At 43.0% G+C, this 19440-nt stretch overlaps 1 protein-coding gene across 2 annotated transcripts; it reads left to right on the forward strand.

Annotated features, from left to right (window-relative positions):
• The first annotated feature begins 14488 nt into the window (after positions 1-14488).
• On the forward strand, positions 14489-19399 carry rbm4.2 (RNA binding motif protein 4.2). 2 transcript variants are annotated; one of them, XM_034106272.1, is made up of 4 exons: positions 14489-14596; positions 16390-16820; positions 17179-17933; positions 18319-19399. In XM_034106272.1, the coding sequence occupies exons 2-3, from the start codon at positions 16409-16411 to the stop codon at positions 17916-17918; spliced, it is 1152 nt and encodes a 383-aa protein (XP_033962163.1). In that variant the 5' UTR covers positions 14489-14596; positions 16390-16408; the 3' UTR covers positions 17919-17933; positions 18319-19399. The 2 variants fall into 2 exon arrangements, with proteins under 2 accessions (XP_033962163.1, XP_033962164.1); XM_034106273.1 differs by lacking the exon at positions 17179-17933.
• The last annotated feature ends 41 nt before the right edge of the window (positions 19400-19440 follow it).

The following is a 19440-nucleotide window of genomic DNA, read 5'->3' on the forward strand; positions in this document are numbered from 1 at the left end:
GGCATTTGTCGACCTGGCACTGAACAGGAGAAGTCCGACCGCGACCAGGGCTCGAGCTTAAGGACGTCCCGTCGTCGGAAAAAATAGTGTCGGGGAGGATAAAAAATAATTTTGGGACGAATTTGGGACGAGAGTTAAAATAAAAATACCCTGCTAACTCTACTACAAACGGCGATGGAAATGAAACCGACTGCACGTTTTGTGTAGCACACAGTTATTAAACCTCCTTGTCAACATAAACACACACGCACAAAACATCTAGAAACCCGCAAAATACACACACATCTAGCTACAGCTGTGCCGCTGGCTGTCAGCCAGCCACCCAGCTGGCTGTGCCCGCAAATTCCGGGCCCTTTTGCGGGTCTAGCTATGTACTGAGTGTGTGTATTTCGCGGGTTGAGTGATGTACAATGGCATCCCGTGGAGGAATTATGAAATGTTTTACCGTTACATCACAAAAACGCACAGCAGGACCAGACCCTGGAGCGCCGGCCTCTTTATTTACTTACTCCTCTTTATCCCCTATGGGTAATAAGGCTGAGATGAGAACTCTCCATCGTATTTAGTCCTTAGCAATATGCTGCGCCTCTCCCCATGTAGGGATGGGTACCGAGCCCCGGTATTAAACGGGCCCCGGGCCGGAATTATTAAAGACAGTGGTAACATTAAGCTCCGGTGTTATCGGACTTTTTATCGGTACTGGAGACATTTAAAAAATATATGTCATATGTATTATTGCTACATACACATTATATCGCAGTTTTAGTTTCGCCAACTCCGTTTCTAATATGCAATAAGACTACAACATGCGTCTATGATGTATTTTCGAGCTTTCCAATCCAGACGAGATCTCTCTCTCCCATCTGTGTGCGGGGGGGGCGGGGCCGTTTGTAAAGGTCTCCTGACTGTGTTACAGACTGTCATCCTGGTTAGTGGTTTCTCTGGGTTCTGTCTTCAGGACAGTGTTGGATTGTTTTGTTAATTGGATGGGACTTGATTGGAGTCAATATTAGAGTAATTTTCTCATTTGTTTAAATATATTTGGCCTTTGTTTGTGTGATTGAATGATTTACTCAAATAAAAAGGTTGATGATTGCAGATTATTATCATCTGATATTTAAGAAGTGTGTTACATTTGAGCAATAAAACCCTGTTTACTGCAACTAGCCCTTTGTTCATAGCCATTTTAGTCCTCACATTTATGAAAGGATAAAACAGAGAAATCAATATAAAACACAAACACAAGTATTGTTTGAACAGTATTCACTTAATTGCTACTATTGATAATTACCAGAGAAACTCAAAGGACCTCTTTTAATATCTGGAAATTGCAACAAGACTTTCTGCCATTTCAAATGTAACACACTTCTTAAATATCAGATGCTGCATGACAAGAACAGATACACGTTACCCATTACCCCAAATTGCCTTAGCTATCTCAGAAATATGTTTGCTGAAAAACACATCAGTGACATATCACATCAAATAACCTAATGTTTTGAGCATAACGTGGGTTTAAGGAAACGCCTATTCGCATTGCACCAGAAACTTCAGCCTCTAAAATAACCAATCAGTTGACATAAATTCTTTCTACAGAAAAAATATGTATAACCTTCATAATTGTATTATGTATTGCATCACTGTATTAGACTGTTACTATTAGCTAGTTGTACCTAATAAACTGGAAACTGAATATATATTTACTACACATACAAACAAATATGGGGAACACTAGAGATTATTTTGTATTGAACACTGGTGCTGCAGGAAAGAAAGCCCTCTCTTGATTGTGTGTGTCTGTGTATGTGTCTGTGTGTGTCTGTGTGTGTATCTATGTGTGTGTCTGTGTCTGTTTGTGTGTATGTGTGTGTCTGTCTATGTATGTGTGTGTATGTGTGTGTCTGTGTATGTGTCTGTCTATGGGTGTGTCTGTGTGTGTGCCTGTGTGTGTGTATGTATGTGTGTCTATGTATGTGTGTGTGTGTGTGTGTGTGTGTGTGTGTGTGTGTGTGTGTGTGTGTGTGTGTGTGTGTGTGTGTGTGTAGTGTGTGTGTGTGTGTGTGTGTGTGTGTGTGTGTGTGTGTGTGTGTGTGTGTGTGTGTGTGTGTGTGTGTGTGTGTGTGTGTGTATGTGTGTGTGTATGTGTATCTATGTCTGTCTATGTGTGTGTATGTGTGTCTATGTATGTGTGTCTATGTGTGTATGCGTGTCTATGTATGTGTGTGTGTGTGTCTTTGTGCGTGTGTCTGTCTGTGTGTGTATGTATATTTATAAGAAACAATATTTTTTGATGATCTGTCACATACATTCAAAACAGTTATTATGCTGACTTACATGCCACAGCCTCAGAAACCTGGAGTCATCCTTATGCAGAAATGGACGTCACCTTGATCCTTGAGTGCGAAAACATATCTTTGTTTTACCATGGATAAATGCTAAACAGCATAGCCACACAACAATTTATATCACGAGGGCTTTTCCATGACTGAAGAGATTACCATTTTGAAGCAATTGAAGCGTCTGCGATCCCACCTGTATCTCATTAGCACAACAACAAGGTGCAATAACATTAACACTGCTGTTCCCTCCCCAAACACAAGTATGGAAATCTATCAGGCTGACCCCCCGCCCCCCAACACACACACAGAAAATCCACTCTAGTATGATAATAAAACACCAAGAGGCTTAACCGACTCACCTGGAGGTCATAGGCGGTGAAGAGCTGAACTTCAGACACTTCGCCTTTGCGTGGTGCCTTCTTCCTGAACAAGCTCAACAGCATGCCGATCCAACTCCGCGTAAAAGTGGTTCTTCAGGTTGAGGTTCGTTATCCTGTGATAAACAGAAACATGACATGCTAAATCTGAGTAAACATGCCAAAGTTATCAGTGACAAAAGGCACACACAATTATTATATAGTTGTAATATCTAAAATATTTTCACCTGTGACTCCAGGCCAGAGTTCCAGGATCTCTCCAACAGGTAGCTCATCATTGATTATCTCATTGCGCCGCAGGGCAAAGGTAGTCTGCATTAACTTTGCAATCAAGGATGGTTTTTATCTCTCATCTTAACACACACCGTAACCCCAGTTTCTATGAGTATAGGCGAAGCCCTCTAACGGCCCGTCCACACTACAGCTTCGACAGTTTCAAAAACGGTTTCCAACGCGTCTGCCCATTCACTTTGAATGGGCAGACGCGTTGGAAGCCTTGCTTTTCGCAGAACTGAATTGTGGGTAGCATAGCGGTCCGACTTCGGAGTAGCCAGCGCCAGCAAATCAAATCATATGCCAGTACAAGCTCTAGCCAATCAAACCGCTGCTTGTGTGTCAGGGGCGGGAGATTCATGTGATTGGTTGTTGGTCAAGCTTCAGACGCGCCCAGCTCCAAGCTTTTTTTGAAGCTGCTGTGTGGACGGGCCGTAACGGTACGTCCACACAGCAGCTTTTCAAAAATCTTGAAAATCTTGGAGCTGGGATTTTTTGCGAGCAATGCGACCAACAACCAATCACATGAATCTCCCGCCCCCGACATACAATGCAAAAAACCCCGGGGATTTTATGCGAGCAATATATATATATATAAACTCCCCAAACAGGCGAAAACCTACCAGTTTCACCCCCTGTCTCTGCCACCTCCCTCCATGCCTGATTCCTCCGGTTTGTATCCCGGTAATAGTTCTGGTCGTAAAGAAACGGGTGATTTGCTACCGTAATTTCTCGTTTGGAATATGAGGAAATGAACTGCGGTCTGGTTCTCCCTGCTTACACGCGGTTTGATTGGCTAGCGCTTCTACTGTCAGATTTGCATAAACGTGTTTGATTGGCTGGCACTTCCAGCTCAGCTTCAAAAGTTGAACATTGCTCAACTTTTGAATCCTGGAGATCCTGGACATCCTGGAAATCTTCGCTTCGCTCCCCCACAATGCAGTTCGGCGAAAAGCGAGGCAAAGTAACGTCATCCCCATTCAAAGTCAATGGGCAGAGAAGCGTTGGAAGCGGTGGAAGATTCTTCTGAAGTTGCTGTGTGGACGTACCGTAAGGCTATCGCTATTGGGTAATCCCCCTGTGCCCCCGCGCAGCACTGAAACACTTGTAGTCCACGCCCACCCGCAAGGTGGGCCCCACCCTCGGGCTTCCTTCCGGTATAAATAGGAAGGAGGCCCGGCAATCTGCTCCCATACAAAATAACTTTTCTTCAGCTATTCGTAGAGCCAGTGGGGCCCCGCACTTAGAGGGCTTCGCCTATACTCATAGAAGCTGGGGTTACAGTAGGTAAAATGAATAGTCTAGTATTTCAAGTTAGCTTGCTTTTACAAACATGCACAATGCACGGTTATGGTAATTGTAGTGAATAAAATGAACGTAAATCCTCTAAGTTAATAATATGCTCAGACATGCAAGCAGTAACAAAAAAGAAGAAAAAAAACTGCCGCCATTTGCGGTTCGAATTTTCCAGATAACTTTTGCAACACAAACGTTCCACTTTGAGATATAACTTAAAGCAATATAAAATACTGTCTTACACGTTTAAATCATTTTTCAAGTGAGGCAGATATTACATCTAGGCTAGCTAACAGGAGCTCAAATCAAACACCATGCGACACAAAGTGCAGAAATTAATAAAACATCATTTAAATACTGTGCAAAGGCAAGACTTAACTTACCAGAGTAGCGCGGTCAAATTCCGGCAGTGAGACTCGAGACCACGGTGGGCAAAGTATACTTCTGGAAGTTTGAGTGATTTCATCCGAGAGGAGCTATAATGGCGGACTCAAATGAACGCATGGATGAGAAGAACAGTCGGGGCGGAGCACATACGTGATGACGTCAGACAGATTCAGTAAAAACATTTGAGTACAATCCCCAATATGACCCAAAGTGGATGAATACTGTATACACAATATTACAAATCAGTTCATAGTCATCAGAAAATTAGAGGTGAATTCACTTTTATAAATGTTTGGGTTAAAACAACCCATATTCTTCAAGAAGCTTGTACTGTTCGGTCTGACAGTGTGGTGTACATGCCTTTGTAATAAGATGTTTGACTGGAACATATCACTTAAATATACATGACCTCTTAAATTAAAATAAAGTGAACATTAACACCAATATTATCATTTATAAAAAGCTATAACAAAAAAAAAAACATCAGCAGCAGATTTTTTAATTAAATATGCATACCAACTACAAAATAAGCGGGTATTAAAGTGTAAACGGACAACAAAATGGAAATGGAAGTGAAAAGGCCTGATGGTGGTGCTAAATCAGAGCCTATTACCTGTTCTCAGTCTTTTTCTCATCATGCATCTGGTGTGTTTTGATCCAATATCGTTACCATAGCCTCGCCCTTTAACAGTTATCACGAGCCCTGGCTCAGCCTTACTCACCAAGAGCCCAGCGCCTAGCCTTCTTACCGGCAAAGTCACTGACCAAGTCCTTGAAGTCCAGCTTTCTAGCCAACTGGCTTTCAATGGACAGCATGGCAAGACTGCAAAGCATTATGGGGGGACAGGGCTGCGGAGCATAGAGATGGATCTGTTGGTCCTGGCACTAGGGGGAGGGACAACTGATTTAGTATGAATAGCTGCTAAAAATGTACCTGCCTTTATTAAATGTCAGCTAAAAGAGCAGTGACATTAAAAACCTCAGCATTTTATGTGAAGATATTAACAGTACTGGGTGCACACAGCAGCTTTTCAAAAATCTTGAAAATCTTGGAGCTGGGCGTGTCTGACAACTTGGGGATTTTTTGCGAGCAACGCGACCAACAACCAATCACATGAATCTCCCGCCCCCGACATACAAAGCAAAAAAACCCGGGGATTTTATGCGAGCAATATATATATATATATATAAACTCCCCAAACAGGCGAAAACCTACCAGTTTCACCCACTGTCTCTCCCACCTCCCTCCATGCCTGGTTCCTCCGGTTTGTATCCCGGTAAATAGTCTGGTCGTAAAGAAACGGGTGATTTGCTACCGTAATTTCTCATTTGGAATATGAGGAAATGAACTGCGGTCTGGTTCTCCCTGCTTACACGCGGTTTGATTGGCTAGCGCTTCTACTGTCAGATTTGCATAAACGGGATTTGATTGGCTGACGCTTCCAGCTCAGCTTCAAAAGTTGAACATTGCTCAACTTTTGAATCCTAGAAATCCTGGACATCCTGAAAATCTTCGCTCCCCCACAATGCAGTTCGGCGAAAAGCGAGGCAAAGTGACGTCATCCCCATTCAAAGTCAATGGGCAGAGAAGCGTTGGAAGCGGTGGAAGATTTGTCTAACGGCCTGTCCACACAGCGGCATGCGTTGACGCTTGCCGGCGGGCGTGTCTGACACTCTACCAACAACCAATCACATGAATCTCCCGCCCCTGACACACAAGCAGCGGTTTGATTGGCTAGAGCTTGTACTGGCATATGATTCGATTGGCTGACGCTTCTGCCGAGGCGTCAAAAGTTGAACATTGCTCAACTTTTGCAGCCAGCCACGCCAGCAACGCTCCGCGTCGCTTCCCACGATGTGCCGCTGTGTGGACGGGCCGTCACTCTCTGCTTCCAGAAAGAGCGGTGCCGCACAGCGTTTGGAGGCAGGACCAAACCATTTCATGTAAATAGAGGGGGGTGTAGGCTTTGGATAATTAATTTTTGGAAGAAAAAAAGTTAAATGAATCGTAAGTTTAGTGAGTACATTATCAATTTAACGTTACATTAATGTTAATTGTTGATGATTGATGAAAGGTTACTTAAAAAATGTTTCTTAATGTTCTAAAAATGTTTGGGGCCCCTGTCAGTCACGGGCCCTTAGAATCGTCCTAACTTTTCACCCCCTTACGGCGCCCCTGCACGTGGTATCGACGGGCAGCGAGGCTTCATTTGTTATCGGTGACGTCACTGTCCTAAAACAACACAAGCCTCGAGAAGTGTCCAGCTGCAGCCGCAGCAAGACAGTGGAGGTTGAACCTGTAGGAAGTTGTACTTCAAAATATGTTCAGAAGAGAGCGCGCCCAACACGTGAGACGCTGACGCAAGGATATTTAAAGAGACATGTAGGTTAACGTCTTGTGGTTTTAGATATCAATACATACTACTTAGATTCTCGGCTGTTTGTCGATTTGGCTGTTTAGCGCAGTGTAATTGTGTTTATTTTGCTCATTTGTATTTTAAATATTCAATGTAAAGGAATGGAATACATATATATGTACATCTAAATATATATATAAATGCTAACTGAACGAGCATGTCAAGCTAACAACTAAGATATATGTATACATATCTTAGCTTCATAGGCGGAGTTTGACATTTGCGCTTGGGGGGGGCAAACCTTTTTCACTGACGTCAGTACACAGTCCCAACTATTGCGTGGGGTGCTACGGATACAGTAGCAATAAAGCCAGCGTTCACCGCACTGCAAGGGCGGACTGGCCATTGGGAATACCGGGAGTTTCCCCGGTGGGCCGGTGCTGTGTGTGGGCCAAAAAAAAAAAAAAAGTTTATAAAAAAAAATATATATATATTTTTTAGCGGAATACATGTAACAGCGTTACGTAATCAGAATACAAAAATCAAGTAACTGTATTCAGCTCGCGTTACATTTGAAAAACGAGTAATCTGATTACAGTTACTTTCGTAAACCTGAAGTGAATACATTTTGGATTACTTATTGGAATTATTGGTGGAAAGATTTCCTCACAACATTTAATATTCATTACTAAAGGTACAGCCGAATCATCACAGCGCACAAAACCGCGCAGATGGACCAAAAAGGGGAGCGTTTGAAAAAAATGTGCGGGTCGCTCAGTGAAACAATAACAACGAAACATGGAGGAACAAAAGTCTGCGTTTAAATCGTGTGTGTGTGTGTGTGTGTGTGTGTGTGTGTGTGTGTGTGTGTGTGTGTGTGTGTGTGCGTACGTACGTACGTACGTGTGTGTGTGTGTGTGTGTGTGTGTGTGTGTGTGTGTGTGTGTGTGTGTGTGTGTGTGTGTGTGTGTGTGTGTGTGTGTGTGTGTGTGTGTGTGTGTGTGTGTGTGTGTGTGTGTGTGTGTGTGTGTGTGTAGAGGAGTGTGTGGTTCAAACACATCAGCCACACCGCTCTTTAGCCTTTCTAATGATTCTGAAGGTGAACACAGCGAAGGCGGTGCGTGAAAGGCACTGCGCGCTCGTCTTCTCAGAGGCTGAGTTAACCCTCCCGCTGCCTCCTGGTGCTGCAGAGATTACATGAAGTGAAGGAGGTGTTCCTTCTATAAAACAGCTGTGGGCAGCAGATACTGTGAGAGTCACAGACATGAATTCATAGATCAAGGCAGACTGGTGCATACACTCTCCTGTTTTGCCGATTCGGTGCTTAAACAAATATAGCTCTACACCCCTGGCCGAAATGTCCTTAAAATGAAGTCCGAGTTCGACATTTTAATTAATGTCCTGCCAACACTGGCAGGACAGAAGGCGACACGCCCTTTCTAAGCCATGTCCTCACATCCCAAGCTGCATCCCCAAAAAGTGTATTATGTTGTTACAACAGGGTTCAGGGGGAGTGGCTGTACGGCTGTACCCGTAGGATAGAAAAGGGAGAAGTGACGTCTGACTCAGAGGTCGCGCGGCTGTGGAGAAGAACGTGGGCAAGGCTAGTTAGCTCGCAGGTTTATTGTTTTGGGTGCAGTCACTTTTGCCTCCACTTGATGTTCAAATAAATGTTGAAAGAAAAAGTTAATCTGTTTACAGTTCTGTTTTATATGGGTGTTGAAGAAGAAGAAGAAGAAGAAGAAGAAGAAGAAGAAGAAGAAGAAGAAGAAGAAGAAGAAGAAGAAGAAGAAGAAGAAGAAGAAGAAGAAGAAGAAGAAGAAGAAGAAGAAGAAGAATTGGGAGGGATGAAACCCTCTTTAATGGTCACATGCAGAGCACACAGCACACACAGTGAAATGTGTTCTCTGCTTTTAACTAGGGCTGTCAAACGATTAAAATTTTTAATCAGATTAATCACAGCTTAAAAATGAATTAATCATGATTAATCACCATTAGAACTATGTCCAAAATATGCCATTTATTTATGTATTGTTGTGGGAATGGAAAGATAAATGAAAGAAGGCGGATATATTCATTTAACATACAGTATCTATGTTTATTATAACATTTTTTCTGCATGTCAAAATGAAAGACAACCCACACACCTATCAATCATCAAACCGTGGGGTCTTAATTCATTACGTGTTGATTTCTATCAACGGGGAGTACTTCAGGAAAGTCGACAGAGGGGGCGGCGGCGGCTAGTGGAGTACTTCGTGACCACAGAGTGTGAACGTTGTGATCAGCTGTTTTAGCGCAGTTCTCCAGTGAAGGGGGGGGGGGGAGTCTCCCTCCGCAGCCGGTTGGCTAGTTTTGGCACAAGTCCGTTGTACAGACCGACGTTAACAGCAGCCCTGTCTGTGCACACGGAGACCGACTCTGTCGTCCGGTGATCTAACCGCCTTCTGGAAAAGCTTCACAAGTACTCGGTACGCAAATGCACTTTGTGACACAAGTGACGGTACGCATTTCAGATTAGGCACATATAACCTGCGTACCAGTCATGTGTACATCTTACTGTACCTACAGCAAAAGTATTCTCCGTCGGGACTTCCTGCAACAACACCACGCCGTTATCAAAGATGTTCTATTGAGAAGACATCACTACGTGACAAAAGTTTTCAAAACCGTGGCTACATCATTTTTCATGGTGGGGCTAAGCCATTTCTTGGTATGGGTGTAGCCTACCCCAGCCATACCCTGGCGCTGCCACTGGGGGCACGTATGGGGCGGGCCATTCGTCACATGCGTTAAATGCGTTAAATATTTTAACGCAATTAATTAAAAAAATTAATTACCGCCGTTAACGCGATAATTTTGACAGCACTACTTTTAACCCATCCTAGTACCAGGAGTCTAGCACTAGGAGCAGTGGGCAGCTATTGTACAGCGCCCGCGGAGCAATGGGAGGGAAGGGGGAAGGGGGATGTCTGGTGCCTTGCTCAAGGGCACCACGGCAGGAGGTGAACTGGGACCTCTCCAAGTAGAAGTCCACACTCCAAATAGGTCTGGTCGGGGACTTGAACCGGCGACCCTACGGCTCATAGTCCAAGCCCCTACTGACTGCCGTAGATTTAGTCCCTAATTTTGCTCTCAAAATGGACCAGACTGATGCATTTAACTTCACCATTTAAAAATCTTATCTTCCCGGGGGAGCTTGCCCCTGGGCCCCCCTAGAGGAGGTGAGGTCCACCACCTGCCCACACCCCCTGTTAAATTGTCTCACCCACATTGAGGATGCTTCCTACGCCCATGTTTTATTCCATGTGTCAAGTCAAATTGGGTCAAAATGTGTTTGCATCAATGATCTGTTAACATTAAAATCACTAAATATATGCTGTAACTATTTTGCTCTAGGCAACTCAAGGGCTAAAGTAATGTGATTACTATATGAATAATGGTCCAAAATAACATAAAAGGCATAGGGTTTTTTGTTAAGCAACATACTTTCGTCGCCGGCCGGCCGATACATGCCGCGCATTAAGTGGGCCTGTCTGTCAATTAATCTCCGGGCCGCTTTTTCCCCCCAGTCCGCCCCTGCCGCACTGAGTATGACTTTTCCACAAACGAACACAACTCGTCTCGTCATGCACGCCTCATGCCCGCCGTACACACACACTCATATGGAAGGGGCGGTCTCTCCCCCCAACAACAGTGCATTGACTGTGCACATCTTGTACTTATTTACTATATCCCTTGGTTACTTGAACACACTACAATATTATTAACCAGTGTCCTACTTGGTGCAGAAGTAGACGCCTGAAACGTCCCAGAAATTGGACGTTTTAAAAATCGCCGCAATACCCATTACTGCTAATTATTGTAATACAATAGCTGGATCACTTGTATGCAAAAAAAAGCGAGTGAACTTGTGTCCTTAATAGGGTGGCCATACGTCCGGTTTTAGGTCGGACAGTCCGGTTTTCGATGTCTGTGTCCGTCTGCCGGCGCAGCCTTGAGCCGACGCTCATTTGTCCTCCTTTTGAGCTCATCCCTATTTTATACTTTTAGGGTATACAAAAAATAGACAATTATACAAAGAAATACAAATAATAAGTTATGTGTAAGTATATACCCCCGTAAGACTTGTGGTTTTACAAATTATTGGCTGAATGCGATGTCAAATAAATATCTTGTATTTCATTGGTTCATAAACGTAAACAATTAGCCATGTGCTTCTTGACGTCACGTTCACCGCAGGGCACTGTGGCACAGAGTGACGTTAGCGCTAGCCGACTAGCTCATGAGCCAACTCCACCTAGTTAGCGGTAGGGTTAAACCGCAGAAATGCCGAAACGAAAGACTTCATTTAATCCTGACTGGTCGAAAGAGCATGGATTCCTCACAAAAAGCCGAAAGGACGACTTCCATGCTTTTTGCACGTTGTGTCGTTGCGATGTGGACGTAAGCAGCAAAGGAAAAGGTGCCGTCGACAGACATGCTAACACAGATAAGCACAAAAGCAACGATCAAAGCGCAGGTGCCTCTTCACTTTTATCGTTTTTCCGTGAAGCTTCATCGCCTCAAGATGACAAAATCTCTGCTGCAGAACTTTGTAAAGTTTATCATGCCGTCAAGCATCACCAGTCATACAGGAGTGTAGACTGTGGAATAAAAGTTGATCGCACAATCTACAACGACTCATCAATAGCAAAAGGGATGACCTGTGGAAAAACAAAGGCCAAAGCTTTGTGCGAAAATGTCCTAGCACCCTACTCTGTCCAGACGCATGTGGATTATATAAAAGAAAATGAACTGCATTATTCAGTGGCAAGTGATGCATCAAACAAAGGTACGATCAAGTGTTTCCCCATTGTACTGAGATATTTTCACTTTGAGGAGGGCGTGAAACATGCACTGTTGGATTTTTACAGTGATAGCAACGAAAAGTCAGAAGCTATAACAAATCAGCTGCTATCTAAACTGGAGATGTCTGGACTAGATGTGAACAAAATGTCAGCATATGCAGCAGACAACGCCAGCGTTAACTATGGAAAACACAACAGTGTTTATCAGAAACTGAAACTGGTTCAAAAAGACGTGCTCGCTGCAAACTGTTTAGCCCATATTCTGCACAATGCAACAAGATATGCAGCAAGCAACTTGGATATTGACATTGAAAATGTTGTGCTTAAGGTGTATAGCCATTTTAGCATCTCAGCTAGCAGAACGGCGCAGTTGAAGGAATTCTGCGAGTTTGTGGAAGTGGAGGAATGCAATCTGCTGCGGCACGTTGTCACGAGATGGTTGTCTCTGCTGCCATCTATTGACAGAATCCTGAAGTGTTGGAGACCCCTGACCAGCTACTTTCAGAGTGTCGGTGAGGAGGAATGCTCCAAGATGTTGTGGAAATGCTTTGGAGAGGATGGTAACGAAGTATCTGAGATGTATTTTCTCTTCCTCAGTCACATTCTGAAAGTGTTTTCAGACTGCATTGAAGCACTTGAGGCCAAATCATTCAGCATAACCTCTGTGTTTAAGGTAATGACTGAACTGAAAGGGAAACGTGAGAGAAGGCATTTTTTGGCTTTGCTGTGAACAACAAACTCAAGCAGCTAACCCCTGATCTGGCAAAGAAATGTGAGGCTGATTTTCTTGTTTTCTATGAAAGAGCCAAGAAATACGTGAGTGAAAGGTATGACTTCTCTGAGAACAGCTTTCATAGTAAAGTGTCAAAGCTTGGCCTCACAACTGCTGTGTCCTATGGAGAATACAGTGATGCAGTCCAAGCCTGCAGCCTGAAAGACATTGACATGGATGGACTCTATGAGGAATATGGCATGGTTCTCAGCTCTTCAGAAATGGAAGGATGCCACAGTGAGGAGCGGTATCTCAAACTGTTTTCCAAAGCAGAAGTCCCACTTGTGAATCTGAGGAAGGTCAGCGCCTACATCTTCTCCATCCCATGTAGAAATGCCCATACAGAACGTGTGTTCTCAATGATGACCTCAGCATGGAGAAATGAGAGAAATCGTCTGGATGTGGACAGTGTCAAGGCAGAGCTGCACATTTGTGTCAACTTCACATTTGAGTGCACAGACATGTACCAGAGACTGCTTACAAACAAAAAACTCTTGGAAGCAGCCAGGAAAGGGCAAAAGTATCGAAAATAGACATTCAACTTGTGGTTAGTACACTAGTCTCATTGTGTTTTGAGAAGCGTCAGCCAATCGAATCGTATGCCAGTACAAGCTCTAGCCAATCAAACCGCTGCTTGTGTGTCAGGGGCGGGAGATTCATGTGATTGGTTGTTGGTCGAATTTCAGACACGCCCGCCGGCAAGCATCAACGCGCGCCGCTGTGTGGACGGGCCGTTAAGTTAAGACTCGATATACGCGTAGTCGAGTCCTGCACAAGGAACTCGATGTATTATGTCTTGATTTTAATTATATTTGATCAATTCCAATACATCATAAAAATATGACCATTCTTGTTTTTTTTAAGTTTTGACACAAAAGAAACACACAGTTCCATGAAAGTAATGACAGACAACATGATGAAAGTAATGACAGACAACATGCACCGCTCCCGGTCGCCTGTGAGTCGAGCTCATTCTTGGTAGCGACAGCCAATCACGTTCACGTCTGCTACCAAGATTCTACCAAGAATTGAGAGCTCTGGTCAATCATTGCCCGTATTGCTACCAAGAATCGCTCCCGCAGCAACCAATAATTGACCAATCAGCGTCTCCGTAGGCGGGCTATACTCTGCGAACGCCGCGAGCGAGAGATTCACTTTTTCCCAACATCACGAAAGTAAGTACATCATCCTTTTAACTATGTTGTGTCAATGCTTATAAACTGTCATATTATATGTATAGATATATTTTAACTAAACAACATGTTGCACAGGGACATTTTACTAATGACTAGCGAACCGGACATGTCCCGCCGTATCCGTTCCATGTATGTGATGTTTACCTACCCGGTAGCGGATTATTATGTACATGTATCGTCAATTTAATGTTGACATATTTGGCTAAATAACATGCCTGTTTATGACATTACCCAGTTTAAGTTAAGGACTAACATAACTACGAGCTAGAGAGAATCTCGGACGGGACCGTACGGGAGCAAGCGGAGCTTCTTTTATTGTCTTTTTTTTCTCCGTCACCGGTGCAGCGACCGACATGTTTTAAAAGTGAATGTAGTCTTTAAGCGAGCTTTAACAGCATGGGGGGGGGGGGGGACAGTGAAGGGAAGTTACAATGCAGTTCTCCACCTTATATTATGAAATACTTGTACTTGAGTAGGCAGGCCTGTTTCCATTGTAAGGTACTTTAATACACTATAATTGAGAGGAAATTATTAAATAGTTAGTTATATAGAAAAAGTATTATATTTTGTATTCTGTAGTAATAGGCTATGTAGAATATGTACGGTTACAGTACATACTTCCACTCGGTGGGTGGCGGTAATGAAGCAGGACAGGGAGGCATACAGACCATGATACAGACGGGAGAAGCTGAGCCGCCATTTCACTTTTCATTCATTAGCGTCGAGGCCTAAGTTACATCGTGTAATTGGTGAGTTATAGAGGTTGAAACGTTAAACTAACTGTTTAAATTTGTATTGAAACCCTGACATCGTAGCATTGTTTTATATGTGTTCTGAAAGGATATCTGCTGAATTAACAGGCATACTTTAGCAAGTAAGATGTTAGCTAGCTCAGCTAATAGGTTAGCTTTCTGAATCCATACGCCTTCCTTTCCAAAACATTAGAACGCCATTACACTGATACATGAACGAGCATGGAAGACGTGCGCAATGAACATTATAACTATTGTAGTATTGTTCAAACCGAGCGAGTAGTTCAGGCTGTAGCGTCATGCTAGATACTCTGCGAAGAATAATAAAGATTAATAACTATTTTTAGCAAGCTAGCTAGCACGACTTGTTTGCTGACGTTAGGGTTATCTATTACCTTTTTAATCAAACTACCCACAGTTGGTAAATATAATAAAGTAGCATGCAAGGTTTAAAAACTCCTTCTTTAAGGCGAATACTGTATCACAAGTGTACACGCGAGCTTTCAGAGCTTGTAAACACTGTTGTGTATTTAGATTAGGCGGAAGTGTTTGTATGTCAGTGTGTATGTATGTACACATTTATGGAACTTTACCCAAGTATTTTCATTTTACACTAGTTTATACTTCTACTCTACCACATTTCGGAAGCCAAACGCCGAACTTTAGTTTATACATTCCGATTTTGACACTAAATACTTAGGCAAAACCTTTTAAAATGTGATTATTTGGTATAGATTAAACCATCCAATATTATATTTAAGCAACTAAAACAATGAGTGGGTCAACTGAAAATTAATTGCCAGCAATTTTGCTAAGAAGTTTTTTATTAAAAAATATTTCACAATTATAGCTTCTTAAAGGTGGGGTAGGTAAGTTTCAGAAACCGGCTCGAGATACATTTTTTGTTATTCCATGGAATGCTCTTAACATCCCGATAGCAATGAATATCTTAAGTGCTTTGCCAAAAAATCCATAACAAATTTTCATCTGTAGAAGCCGTAATACTGTAAAAAGTATTAGCCGGGCCGGCTAAACGGATTGGATGGCCTACCTGCCTGTCAGCCTTCCATCGGGGCACAAACTTATTTCGTGCCCTCATTGTTCATGTGTGTGTTGGAGGAGGGGCTCTATAAGGAAGTGACAGATTTTCTCCGGTTTTCAAATTCTCGCGATCTCGAGCCGGTTTCTCAAACTTACCTACCCCACCTTTAAATATTTATTAAAAAAATATTAACATATATTTTAATTTTTTTTATTGTAATGAGTACTTGATACTCCCTATTCTTTAAGTACATGTTCCTAATCATACTTACTTAAGTACCATTCTCGATGCAGAACTTGAAATGTAGTATTTATACAGTGGAGTATTTGTTCATTACTCAAGTAAAGAATCTGAATTATCTTTCGACGATTCAAAGGTTTAATGTCATAACATATACACAACTATGGTGAAATTATGTAATGAGGAAAAACTTAGGTTGCAGGTTCCTCAACAGTGCAATTTAACATAAAACAATTAATTAAGTAACATCAGATCAATATTCAATAAATGATCGTAATGAAAAACATAAATTGAAAATATTTACTTTCATAAAGTAAGGATTTATTGCAGGTCTGTTGTATTTTAGTGCATTAGTTTTTGCTAGATTTACGTAAGAAACTGGCAACCAAGTGTATTTATTAAGTGCATCACTTTCCTGTTGACAGAGAGTTAGTGCTGACAACCCTGTTGACATTACATTGATTGGGGTTAAACAGAAGTAACTGACACATGTTTCTAATTCTTCCAGGATACACAGAACTACCACCATGGTTAAAATGTTTATTGGCAATCTTGCCTGCAACACTACACCTGAGGAGCTCCGAGAACTCTTCGAGAAGTATGGAAAAGTCACAGAAAGTGACGTTGTCAAAAACTATGGCTTCGTACACATGTCCAACATTTCTGAAGCAGAGGAGGCCATTCGAAACCTCCACCAGCTCCAGCTGAATGGCTGGCGCATGAATGTGGAGATGAGCAAAGGGAGGCCCAAGTCCACCACCAAACTACATGTCAGCAACCTCGGCGAGGGGGTTTCCAACCCTGTTCTGCGGGCTAAGTTTGAAGAGTTTGGTACGGTGGTAGAGTGTGACATAGTGAAGGACTACGCGTTTATTCACATGGAGCGAATGGAGGACGCCATGGATGCCATCAGTAAGCTGGACAACACGGCCTACAAAGGTGAACTCTTTGGCAGGGGAGAGCTAGTTGTCTTTGCTGTCTATAAAAACAAATTTGGATTCTGATCTGTCGCTGTGCCGCTCTCATGAAAAGTAAAATCCACTGGCTTTTTTTCCAACATTGACCATGTGGACTGAAAGTGATCCCTTGTAAGTTTGACGGTGTCTTTTGTGAAACCAGTGGCAGTGTTACTGGTGAATAGGCTCTGGCATAACATCTCCTGCACCTGGCGCGGAAGGTTATTTCGCTTTGCTCAGTGATTGTCGGTAAAATGCATTTAGCGTGTTTAATAGTCGGTAAGAGCCTTTTTCGTGTCAGAACCCCTCGGTCTCATGCGTGTCTTCTCTCTCCTTACAAGGCAAGCTGATGAGCGTACAACTGTCCACCAGTCGGCTGCGCACGGCCCCAGGAATGGGAGAACATACCGGCTGCTATGTCTGCGGGAAACATGGTCACTGGTCGAAAGATTGTCCAGTCAGTCGGAACGGTAGCCACGGTGAAGGCTCAAGAGGTCACGGCAGCCGGGCCCCCCCACGCAGTCCCCCGAGTTATGGCAGGGGCAGCTATGAGATGCCCTCCCCTCCAGCTGAATACAGGAGTGGCTCTGCGTATAGTCGCTCTAGTTACATGGGTGGGTTGCCGCCTCCCCCTCGTAGGCTCAGCGGCTACAGCCCTGAGCTGGGGGAGCGGTACGCAAGCAGAGCGCCAAGCTCCTACGCCGAGAGGTCATCAGTGTATGACCGCGACCGCCTCTATAGCAGTGTCGACTATTATGAGAAGTACAGAGATCGGCCATACGGCTCAAGCTATTTTGAGGGTCGCCGAATGTCCTATATTCCTCCTCCTCCCCCACCCCCTCCTTCCTCCTTCTCAAAGCTCTCCTCCAGTATAGATGCGTATGAACGTCGGGCATTGCCCCCCTCGCCATCGGCTGCAGCATACTACGCACGAGACCGCAGCCCGATCAGACGGGTGCCGGTCTCCCCATCAAGTTACGCCTACGAGCGAACACGGCTGTCTCCGGTGTCGGCCACCAGAAGCTCCTACTCGGCCCCTAGACCCAGGGATAATTACACACCACGCTATGCGCCTTACTGAAGCCTGGGTGCCAAGGTGAGCAACGTGACATTGTATGAGAGTACTTCTGATCTCTGAACAGAGGCACACTTTACTGTACAACGTTACCAGCCAGTGAGCACTGAGATCACAATTAGCTTTGTAACTTAGTTTTTAAGATACTGATTCCTTTTAAGCTATGGTGCTGATAATGGCGGAGTCAAATAAGGTTTAACGATAAGGATAATGAAAATCTTTTTTTTGTTGTTTTTATTTTTTTATTTGAACAAATACAGAAGCTAGTGCACACTACGCCTCTAAATATATTTAAGTTACTAAAGCCTTAACCTCTTTACTACACAGCCATTTGTATTTGAGTATGGTTAATCGTTATGCCCTAGTTTGAACCCTTTGTCTAAAAACGGTATTTGCTCTCTTTCAGGTCTGTTTGGGAACTCCAGGACTTTTCCTCTGCCGTCATTTCTCGAAGCTACGTGATTCCATCAGTCTGCGTGATGTGCTTCGAAGATAAGAATTGCGGTTATTATATTGGAAATTGTGTCTGCATCTTCCAGGTGCCTGAGATGCCAGTTGCCCGCAGATGAATCGTCCATTCAATAACAAGGACTGACTGCACCATTTGACATTAATGATGTGTCTAACAGTAATTAGCTGACTTTTTTTTCTTACCTGTGTTTCTTCCTCACTTTAATTGAATTGTTAAATCCAGTACATGTTTGGGTCCTGTTTCTTATTTAGAAGAAGTGTTTATGTTTCTTTAATATATCAAAATGTACCTACCTTTTTTGAATGGAATGTGAGGGTTAACTGATGCTTCATCAGTTGCTTGTAGTACAGATTCTTGCCAATGGGAAGATATATAGACTTGATCTGAGTCACTTATATGGATGTGGATAAAGATTCATGTTTGTACCTAAATGATGATCATTGGTGATACATGTGCTGTGTTACTGAGATTCACATTGAACACAATAGAGAAAAACATCCATATCCATGCAACTGACAACTCCAAGTGTGACACTGAGTTAGTTTCTATGGTAAGCAGATAATCTCTAACATTCCAGCTTCATTTTTCTTTTAGTTTTAATTTCTTAAATAATATATAATTTACACATTTGATAAGTGTCTGTTGATCTGAAGTCAACATTTCATAACAAGGGACACCATCAAAAAGTCAGCTGTCATGCAATGTGCATCTACATAACATTTTGTGTATGCTTTCTGTCTATGTAATGTTGCACACTTTGCCAACACAAAATAGTCTGTTATCTCCTTACTTTTATTCGGGATGGATGTTTTTTTGTTTCCATACTAGTATAACCAGATAGAGAAATGTGAGTCAGGGCTCGGGCTGTATGAGTGATGAGGCACTTGTGTTTTCTGGAAGGTGGGTTTGGTGGTTTTTGGAGTTTGTATTTTTCATACTAGCTGTATACGTACTAGCATAGCCTACATCTAAAATGAATATAATTTTGAATAAACCAAAACTGTTTTTGATGACATTTCTTTCAGTTCTTTCTTTAAAACCCGATTTAATGTTGTC

Source organism: Pseudochaenichthys georgianus, chromosome 18 (genome assembly GCF_902827115.2).
Source record: "Pseudochaenichthys georgianus chromosome 18, fPseGeo1.2, whole genome shotgun sequence".
Lineage (NCBI taxonomy): Eukaryota > Metazoa > Chordata > Actinopteri > Perciformes > Channichthyidae > Pseudochaenichthys > Pseudochaenichthys georgianus.